Source organism: Populus alba, chromosome 9 (assembly GCF_005239225.2).
Source record: "Populus alba chromosome 9, ASM523922v2, whole genome shotgun sequence".
In the NCBI taxonomy this organism is placed as follows: domain Eukaryota; kingdom Viridiplantae; phylum Streptophyta; class Magnoliopsida; order Malpighiales; family Salicaceae; genus Populus; species Populus alba.
The window spans coordinates 7,471,372-7,482,072 of record NC_133292.1 but is presented as its reverse complement, the minus strand read 5'-3'; the positions used below and the strand labels follow the sequence as shown (position 1 = coordinate 7,482,072).

Below are 10,701 nucleotides of genomic sequence, written 5' to 3'. Positions count from 1 at the left end.
CGTGCGGGTGGTGACCTTTCAAGACAGAAAAAAAAAAAGAAAAAGTTATCACATATAGATCGGAACCGAAAGACACCAATTAGGACCAGGGATCGAAGAAGCTTGTGGAGAATGATTTACGGCATGTTTGGCGACCAATGCTCCATCACATTTGCTGTAGCAGTGGCTATACAGGAAAAGTAATGTAAAGAGGCTAGCTATAGTATGCATGCTTCGATGGGAAAAGAATGTATTGACGTCATTATCAAAAAGCGAGTTAAAAACGCCAAGTTGTGAGATGACAAAGAATTAGCTTTGGTATGGTTACCAAAACAGGCAAAAAGATAACAAGGATGCAGAAATTCGGAAGCAGAAAAGTAATCTCTGCTCCTTTTTGTTTCCAGGCTGTTGGATGGCAGTTGCACCTGTCATGAACAAGCAACCGCTGGTACAACTCCGAAGCCAAAAGGAACAGCAAGAAAACACACAGACAGAGATAGTGTAGCTAATAGTTCTGCTCTTTTGGTCACTGCATTAAGTACTTAAAAAAGATACCCACTAGTTTTCTTTTTCATCAAAAAGGGAAAAGAATTGCTTTCTGGTGATCAGAAGAGGACTAACGCAGAAGAATATGTTCTCCACACATATCTTCTGATTAATTAATTCTATTTATGCTCGAGATCATTATGTTCTTACATGATGAATAGGTTAATATCTCAACTTGTTATTACATCTTTAATTCAACCATTGACATCCCTCAGGATTTCCTAGACAAATGAAGGTGTTTTGTGTGCAGATCACATATATAGCAAATCTCAGTGGTTTAAGAATCTTGATAAAAAGATAAATTAGAAACATGACATACATATAAAGATTTCCATCATGCTTAATTTATTCTAAGATTTGAACGAATTAATTGACGTGGACAATATTATTTGTCATCAATGAACTTTGTGCTTTCAAGGAGACACACGCCAAACATAAAGTTGTTAGCGGCTTTTGGGAAACGAGGCCGATAGAATTTGAGAAATTCTGCTGTTCTTAAGATTAAGTTATACAATTTTCCCAGTGCTTAATTTGGAGGAAAGAGTAACTAAATATATTATAACTAATCAGATTATTTTGAATAGCTAATTACATACGATTTTTCTTCGAAAACATTTTGAATCTCATTAGTTAGGCTCAATTCTTTATGGTATATATTTATCTGTGTGACTTTGTCCAGGTATTTTATAATGTTTTATATATCATTGAATACCATAAATTGCTTGCATGAGTCACGCTTCTCTCCCACTCTATCGGCTTGTAGATCGGAATATTGACATCATTTTTCATCCATTTTTTAAAAGAAGGCCCTCTGGACTTTATGTGGATGGGGAGGTTAGGTGTGCCTATCTTGTTATAAACAATGTATTCCTCTTTTTCCCAGGTTTCATGACTTGTTCTACATATGTGTTAATATTTGAGAGAAAATAATATAAATTATATTTTAAAACTTTGTATAACAATTTAAGCTATTCAATCAAGTTAGTTCTTTAACATAGTATCATAGCTTTATTGACCAAACAGTCACAAGTTTGAATCTTATTATCCTTATTTATTTGATAAAAATTAAATATAAAGTAATGTGGACCTATACAAGTTTAAGCCCAAAGATTTTTCACTTGAAAAAGGATGTTAGAGAATACTATAAATCATATCTTAAGACCTTACTTAACAGTTTAAACTATTAAATTAAAGTGATTTTTTAACAATATTTGACATAACCCAGCTCGTTAATATATGATATTGTCATGTCAAAAGAACATTAGTTGCGTGTATCTTAATATACAAGATCTCTCTCTCTTGTTATAATATTGTTATCTGGCTACCCTATTGCATATTTACATTAAAATTATAGATTAAATTATTATTTTTCTAGCTAATTTTAAGATTGGACTGAATTAAAACTGGTTTTGTAACTTGTAGCGATGATTTATCCTGGGACAAGGTGTGTTTGTTTGTGCGCAAACATGAATGAACGCACTTAATATAAGAAGAAGAAGAAGAAGAAGAAGAAGAAGAAGAAGAAACAGAAAAAGGGGAGATAAGCTTAATTAGACTCCTAAACCAATTCAAATCTCGAATCTTAAAAGAAAATTATCCCTCGGTACCAACTGTAATGACCGCACCAGCTAGTACACCAAAAGATTATTAAATACGCGACTTGGGGCAAGTTTTGAGAGCTCAACCTTTGATTGGATGAGACCACGTGATGGAGATTCCGCTGTCCAATAGAGATACGATGTTTCCTTAATCGCCAATTAGGTCATTGAATTAATAGTACTTAATTAAAGTAGCCAACAAAGCTCCATGCCTTGCAGGAAAGAGATTAGCCAAGTGTCCATCATCAACACAATCATTGATCAGTGCATTGACCAGCTACAAGCGCGCGTGCGAGCCACAACATCCTTCTTTGCAAAGTCCCCAAACCAGAAACTTGAACTAGAAAGCCTCTTCACCTTGGAGAACCCAAAAAAAACTTGAGTTCTTGCCAACTTGAGGTTGATTTGCATTTGGCTGATTTCTCAAATTGTTCATCGAGGTAGAACGAATAACGTTTCTCTTAATTACCACATATGTAAATCTGTAAGCTGATCAGAGTTTCTTGCTCGATAGGCGCTGAGTTCATGACAAAATTAGTATTAACAGTATTATTGTTGAGAAAAACATGTTTGTTTTAATTTTGATTTTTTATTTGAAATTAATTTATCTATATATATTTTTTAATTGTATAATAATAATTTTTAAAAATAAAAAAAAATATTTTCGAGCAAAAAATACTTTTAAAAATAACTATTATTAGTCTCTCAAATACCTCTTAATTATTACTAATACTAGCCTTTTTAATTTTTTTTTATAATAATCAAATTATTATTGATGAACTAGTTTGCTATTAAAACTATGATAAAAATAAATTTAAAATATCTAGGGACGCACAAAATAGAATCATTGAAGAGCTCTTAAACCAAGAACACAAATTTTAAATTATTGATGGAACTAGTTTGCTATCAAAGCTATGATAAATACGAATTTAAAATATTAAGGGATGTACAAAATAGAATCATCGAAGAGCTCTTAAACCAAGAACATGAATTTAAAATTATTGATGAACCAGTTTGCTATTAAAACTATGATAAATACGAATTTAAAATATTAAGGGATACACAAAATAGAATCATTGAAGAGCTCTTAAACCAAGAACACTTCACTTATTACTTATTAGTACATAATATGATATTATTGATGCTAGCTTAACATACATTAGAAAGTCATACCACTGAAAATTAAAGATGGTGATTGATATTATGATAATAATTATTTTTTTACGTATTTTTTACTTAAAAATATATTTAAATAATATATTTTTATAATTTATATTTAATATTAGTACATCAAAACAATTTAAAATATATAAAAATAAATAAATCAAATGCTGCAAAAAGCGCGACACTATGTCTAATTCAAGAGAGTGTGGGGTAGAAGTTATTATTATTACTATTATTTTATTTAGTTTGATTCCTGACGTCCAAAACTAAATATAATTAAAGACTCACACACTACTGGATCTTTGTTTATTTAGAGGGAAATGAAGGCGAAAAAGCCAATTTCTACTTCAATGGTTGGACAGGCTTTTTTATTTTTTATGTTTTGATTAATCATGGATTTATACACACACACACACACACACACACACACACTTCTGAGACGTGCTGAGGTGGGGATCGTATTCTTGCAAGGTCATTAAAATAGAAGGCGTTCACATTTCCCTGACCACTAAAATAACAAGCACTCACATTATTTGAACAATTTTAAATATAGAAGGATTTAATACTACCGCATTTGAGCTTGAATTAATAAATAATTATAGCTTGTCACAATTAAGGTTTCCCCTCCAGGAAGTGGCACTAATTTGCTAATTGTTAGCTTCTAACAAAGGTCTTTGTCCAATCTCAGAACCGATTTCTGGCCTTGTTCAATAATGGAAGTGAGATCCTTTTTCTGACATGAGATACAAATTTATTTATTTGTTAAATTTGTTAGGATTCGTTAGTTTTAATACTCAAGCGGAGAATAGATTTATTAGGATACTTAATTTTGGATTTTATTTTATTTTTCTATTTAGATTATAGTTTTTTTTATTTAAATGATTGTGGCAACATTTAGACGAGAAGATTTTCATGAATAAAAATTAAATATTTGATTTATAATAAATTTCATTATTTATTTTTACACGCAGACCGATCTTCTTTGCTTGGTGGAAAACAGGCTGAAGATGGAGACTTTAGAATAAGAATGGTGGTTAGGAAGACCAGGATTCGAACCAGGTAAAACGAGTAACCCTGAAAAAATTACAAGACCAAATTCTTCTTTCCTTCAATACTCTAATTTTCTCTTGTATCTTACCCGCAAACAAGCTGAAAGTTCATTTTTTTTTAATATTTTTTTTTATTTTAATATGTTGATGTCAATGATAAATTTTAAAAAATAAAAATAAAATATATTTTTAAATAAAAAAAATATTTTAAAAAATTACCGACTTAAATGACTTTGCGCAACAGCCGTCTTGCAAAACAAGGATAACTAGTTGGGCTTCCTCGTTAACATTTTTGTCCATTTATAGGGACTTAAGCCCATAACAGTCTGCAATCACATATCTTTGCTCAAATAATCATTGTTGGGCCTCCGGCTCAATTTATTCCTTTGTTTCCAGCTGGAGAAGGTGCTAAGATAACTCTTAAAACTCCCAAGAGTCCTTTTGAGAAGTCTCTAACAAGATACTTGCAATCCTTTAAATTTAATTCAATTTATAAATTTTAATAAAAATATTATGTTTATAATTATTTTAAATGTTATGATAAAATTTAATTCCAAAAAAAAAAAAATTAGAGGTTAACCTCTTTGATTTACAATTAAAAAAAAATTAATGTTAACATTAGCTTTTGAAAAATATCTATTTATATATATCTTCTTTTGAGAGATTTTTGAAGAAATAAGATAAAAGTGATAAGGATAATATAAAAAAAAATCAACGTATTTATTAATTAAATTAAAATTAAATATTATTATTGAATTCAATTACAATAAAAAATTACTTCCGAATAACATGTAAAAGTTTTATTTATTACATAACCTTAAAACGCATGCTATTTCAAAGGGTTGTCAAAGCAGCGAAAAGGAAAAAACCATCACATGGATTCTTCCAAGTCATGGCAGCCTAGGGCCCACAGTTCCTTCTATTGCATTCATCCAAATAGCAGCTTTGAAAAGTAAAATGCACCTGAAGTCAACTGCATTACATCAGTTTTAGCATTTGCGAAATAAAAATTCGTTCTTTTGGTGCTATAATGGCTGAACACGAACAGGAGATTAATTTTTGGGTACAACTGGAATCATCCTAACTGGCCGGAGAGATGGTCGCCTTGTCCAAGTCATAAACCCACCAACCATAATCACCAGAGCGATGAGTATAATAGACACAATCTCTCTTGCATCCGACTTTGCTTGCGGACACAGACATACAGCAGTTGGAGCCCAAAAACAATGTTCGATCTCCGAGGCTCTCCATTTTAATCCACGTGAGGTCGTCAACATCAAGCTGGTAAACTTCTACCGAATCCACAATGGTGGAAGATGCTTTAGAGATGAGAAAAACTAGCAGGACTTCTTCACCGGATTCGACCATTAATTCTCGAAAATGCAATGATGAGTCAGAAGGGATGGCTCTTTTCTTACCCAAAGCTGTAATCCTCAAATGAGAATCAATATTTTCTATAACTGCAAGAGTTCCTTGTAAACTCAAAGCGTAGAACTTTCCCTTGAACCCAATGGCATTCGTAAATCGCATAAAATGACGTCGTTCGGACGGGTTCGAACAATTGGGATCTACAATAGTGCAGTCTGCTTTTATCCATGCATGCTTTTTCCAGCCCCCACAGATTTGGTAGAAAACAAAAGCTGGATGGCTGATTCCTGTCAAAACTAGAACAAAACATTCCATCTTCAGAGTATATTGCCATGGTGATGCAGACAAAAACGCACATATAAATGGATCCCTGGAATCCCATGGTGGGAGACGCCACCGTGAACCGCCAACTGGATCCCACACATCATGACCTTTAGCCACTAATATACCATGGGAAGATCCCAGAAAATGTAACTTAGGATATCGATCAAAATCCCAGCACCTTTTCCAGTACCAAAATCCCAACTGCTTAAATGCAATGTTGAAGATGTGAGGTTGCTTATCAGCACCTTTGTTGTCATGAAAAAAAACCTGAAGCCATGGTGGAGTAGGATTTCGTGAACTGCACCTGTAAGATTCTGCTCTCCATGACTTCGTCACGCCCTTGTAACAAATGTTGCGGAATGAAGTCGACTCACGTGCTATTAAGTGGAGAAGTTGCTGTGGAAGATCTGGCCATAAATTCTGGCTATTGGCTTCTTTGTTGGACAATGGAACTTGTTTGATCTTGCTCTCCTTGTTTTCCTTGAGTCCCATTGCTGCGGACAAATGTGTTTGACAGAGGGAGAAAGAGAATGATTTGAGATTCATGCTCTGAAAAAAGTCTTGATAAACATGTATTTTACGTGGCCTCCAAGCTCTATATGACTCTTGGTCAACAAGTTTACCCACCCAAAACCCTTCCCCCCCAATCTCTAATAAAAAAACAAAAGGCCATAAAAAAGAAAAGAAGACACTACAAACAAAAACTCCAAATTCCTGAGCAATAAGGGTGTCCTGAAGAAGAGCCTCTACTTCAATGAGAGTATGCAATGATTCGAAACAAAAACAGGACAGTAGAAATTGAGGCCATTAACATCAATTCCAACAGAATGCATTTCAATACAGCCAATATCTAACATGATTTCAAGTTTGTACAGCACTGTGATTAATTACTTGTTAGGACATTTCAGGTGAACTCGTGAATAGTAGAGTAACGAGTTATAAATTTAGTAAAGAATCTACATAGCATTCTGGTCTGATTATTTAATGGAAATGAAATACCAGCTATTAAAAATTGAATGGAAATACCAGCTATTAATTTTATCAATTAAACTATATTTTTATTAATTATTTAAATTATTTTTTGATCTGTTAAATCAATCATGTTATATTAAATTAATTTTAATATAATATAATTTTTTTATTACAAACATATTAATAAAACTTGGATATAAATATTCATTCAATCCAGGATGAGTAGAATGATCTAATAAGTTTCTATTATTAGATTATTGGATATGTTAGAAATGGTAATTTTTTTCTCGAAGCAAAACAAAGAAAAAAAAATCAAGCATGTGGAAATTTTAATAACTTCAATAATTGTTTTCTTCAAAAAAGGAAATGCCTCGATTTTCTCGCTTATAGTTCGGTTCCTTATATATACCCCTCCTTTCGCTCGTAGTCACACACACGGACACTCCCTCACTTACCCCAGCACACCAATCTCTCTCTTAGCTGTCTCTGTATCAAGGCTCTCTCTAATATTGATGAAGGTCACTAACAACAAAACTTCTACTTGCCTAGAAATTTTACTCCTCAAAACATTAACGCCTTAATTACAATTTGGCTTATCCTTCCTCTCTTTCTTGTTTATCATACAAAAAGGATTTCCATATTTGATGGGCATTCGTTGGTTAAATGGTCATGGTCATAAGTTTTGAGAGGTTTCGACATTTAATTGAAGGATATAGAACGAGAGGATTTTACTAGTATTGGACCCACATGCGGATTCTGGGCTGTGTTTGTTAGTTGATTGTCACTTGCTCTGTTCTTGAATTGTACAAGGGAATCTTGCTGGCTTTTTTGGGGCTGTTTATGATGGATTGCGTATCATACTTGAAGGTTCTGACTCAAAACGGTGGATTCAAAGGTGGGTTTTTTGTGTTTAGGTATTTCTCGACGGTTTTCAATTTTTTGTGGCTGTTTTTTATGTTTTGTCTAGGGTTGAGGTTTTTGCAATTTACCTGGCATGGTAAGTCTCTGGTTCAGTTTCTATGTGGTTTTAGGGGGGAATCGAGTGATCCTAAAAATGGGTTTTGTTCAAAATTGGATTTTGATAAACTGTGTGATACAAAGATTCCGTCTTGCTTGGAGAATTCAAAAGCAAAAAATGAGGACAGTTCAATGACGAGAAAAGAAGTTGTGAACGATGGTGTTCTTGACGATGATGATTGTGAAAGAGAATATAGTGTTGAAGATGAGGAATATGATGTGACGGCACTGAGGAGATTGGTCAAGATTGAGAGGCTGAGAGCAGATATGGCTCATGCAGAACTTGAAAAGGAGAGAATGGCTTCTGCATCAGCGGCTGATGAGGCTATGGCAATGATTTTTAGGCTTCAGAATGAAAAGAGTTCAACGGAGATCGAAGCCAAACAGTATCGCCAATTGGCAGAACAGAAACAAGAATTTCTTCAAGAAGTGATTGAATCATTGCAATGGGACATGATCAATCTCGAGCATGAAAGGAGTGAAATGGAGGAGAATTTGAGACTGTACAGAGAAAAGCTGAGGCAGTATGTGAAGAGTGATGAAGTGGATCAATTTGAAGCGTCTGGTGCAAGGATGAGCTACCTTCGTTCCGCCATGGAAGATGGTATTGAAGATGTACCGAATCTATCTCTCGACAACATGGACTCTTCAGTTCTCTGAGTTCTTGATGGCACCTTGAATAATTGGTTAGTGCAGGTTTTCACTGACTTGTATCGAGTTGATCAGGGTGAAACAAGCCCTTTGTAGAAATGATACATGTACTGGAAAGCATTTACAATACACTTCTGTTAAATCTGTATTTTCTTAATGTCTTTGGATTCAATGTATTCGTGTAATTCTGTAAATGCATTTCATGGAAGCACTTGATAGTGTTAGACAACCTGGGGTAAATGCATTTCACTGTCTTTTCAGCTACTGTTGTTTCCTAATTCTAATTTAATCTGCAACGATTTATTTCTTGGTACATGTTGATGTATTAAAATAATATATATTTTTAAATTGTATTTTTGATATTAATAAATTAAAATAATTTAAAAATGTGAAAAAATGATTTCAATTTTTTTCAACATACTATTAAACCACAGTACTAAAAGTGTCCAGAAATCTTCTGTAGTAGAATAACATGCCCTGTTCATGGATCATGTGCTTCGTGCTTTCGTCCTACGTATAAGAGATCCTTTTTCGTAACTTGTGTATCATTGGAACCACAATAAATCTTAGGCTGCTCGTTTTTTGATATCATTGGTACTGCAATCAATCTCGGGCTGCTAGCTTTTTGAATGGCCATGAAAGTTAATGTTGCATCCCCAGTTATAGCTCCAACTCTGATTCTTCCTTAATAATCTACTGTCTTTGCCCACCGGCATTGACCCTAGACCACAATTCCTGACAAGTACTCGTATATGTTTAACTTATAATGCTCGGAAAACTCAATTACGCATAATAATCTCACCTGTGAAGCAATGGCTGCTTTGCAGAATGTGTGTGGAATGTGGATACGACTAGAATGATGTGCAAGAGAGGTAAAAAATTGCCACGCCAATGGCACCTGGGGCAGGGAAGTGAAAACCGTTTTTTTTGGTTCTTGATTTTCTTTCGTCTTTAAGAAGCTGGACAGCTAAACTCCATTACTGCAAGATTTTTCATTTGCATCTTAGCATGTATCCTGGTTTTGCAGATACTGAAGCTTTGCATCGTTTACAGTGATACGATGCCTGTGATTCCTGACAAAATTAGCTCTCTTTCGGTTCCCAGTGCTTGTGATATTTCATTTTCTTTCCACTATATGTGACACAGTGACAGCAACTAAGGGAAGAAACAAACTGTAGGGGCCAACGTTCTTCTAATGCAGAACGATGATGTACATCTTTGAATTTTTGAACTACCTTTGTGTCTGTAATTATGGTGGCATTGTTTTTAAAGTGTTTTTTCTATAAAAATATATTAAAATAATATTTTTTTATTTTTTAATTTATTTTTAATATTAACAAATTAAAATTATATAAAAAAAAATCATTTTTTTGTGGAAGAATGGTTGCTGGTAAATTGTGATGGTACAGTATTTGTATCATGCACATTACAAGATTCACACAATCCATGCATTTTAACTGTTCATACAACTGAAAGCCGACTATTGTGATGATTAAACACTAATTTTATTCATCTTATCCTTAGAATTTAGTGCAAGTTAATGTATAAGTTAGTCAAAAAAACTTAGTTTATAATCGCTCACAATAACCTCTTTTAGAAAGTAACAGTGTTTTCCTTTTATAAAGTAAAAAAAATTTAAGTTCATCATTTGTAACTATAAATATTTTATGGTAATTAGTAAAAATACAACATGATTGGACAAAATTTCAGTGTAGCAAGAAAGTGTAACTAAGTAAGTAACCATTCGTAATTAATTGCAATAACTTATTACAAGATGGAAAACACCTCTCTTCTTCCTTTTGATTCACAACCGCACTCTATCATTCATGGGTCATCACTAACGCAACAAGAAAATGAATAATTGGCGCTGGTGATGATGTGAGGAGATGGGTTGGCTGGCGACTGTCTTCAGTTAAAATGTGTGTGGGACGATGATGCTGGCGAGGCTGGGTAATGTTGATCGATGGCGATGGTGGTGAAGGGGGTTGATGTGTAGTCGTGGAAGAACAATAGTTGTTGTGACTAGAGAGGTG

At 33.6% G+C, this 10,701-nt stretch overlaps 2 protein-coding genes across 2 annotated transcripts; one reads left to right on the top strand and one right to left on the bottom strand.

Moving 5' to 3' along the window:
- Positions 1 to 5,416: 5,416 nt before the first annotated feature.
- On the bottom strand, positions 5,417 to 6,520 carry LOC118048626 (putative F-box protein At3g25750). The gene has a single exon (XM_035058398.2). The coding sequence runs from the start codon at positions 6,518 to 6,520 to the stop codon at positions 5,417 to 5,419; it is 1,104 nt and encodes a 367-aa protein (XP_034914289.1).
- An 895-nt stretch (positions 6,521 to 7,415) lies between these two features.
- Positions 7,416 to 8,981, top strand: LOC118048627 (protein FLOURY 1-like). The gene has a single exon (XM_035058399.2). It carries the CDS (start codon positions 7,841 to 7,843, stop codon positions 8,675 to 8,677), a length of 837 nt encoding a protein of 278 aa, XP_034914290.1. The 5' UTR covers positions 7,416 to 7,840; the 3' UTR covers positions 8,678 to 8,981.
- The last annotated feature ends 1,720 nt before the right edge of the window (positions 8,982 to 10,701 follow it).

What these genes read in the sequence shown, in the direction of transcription:
- LOC118048627 (XM_035058399.2), top strand. Translation starts at nt 7,841, where the DNA reads ATGATGGATTGCGTATCATACTTGAAGGTTCTGACTCAAAACGGTGGA.
- LOC118048626 (XM_035058398.2), bottom strand. Translation starts at nt 6,520, where the DNA reads ATGGGACTCAAGGAAAACAAGGAGAGCAAGATCAAACAAGTTCCATTG.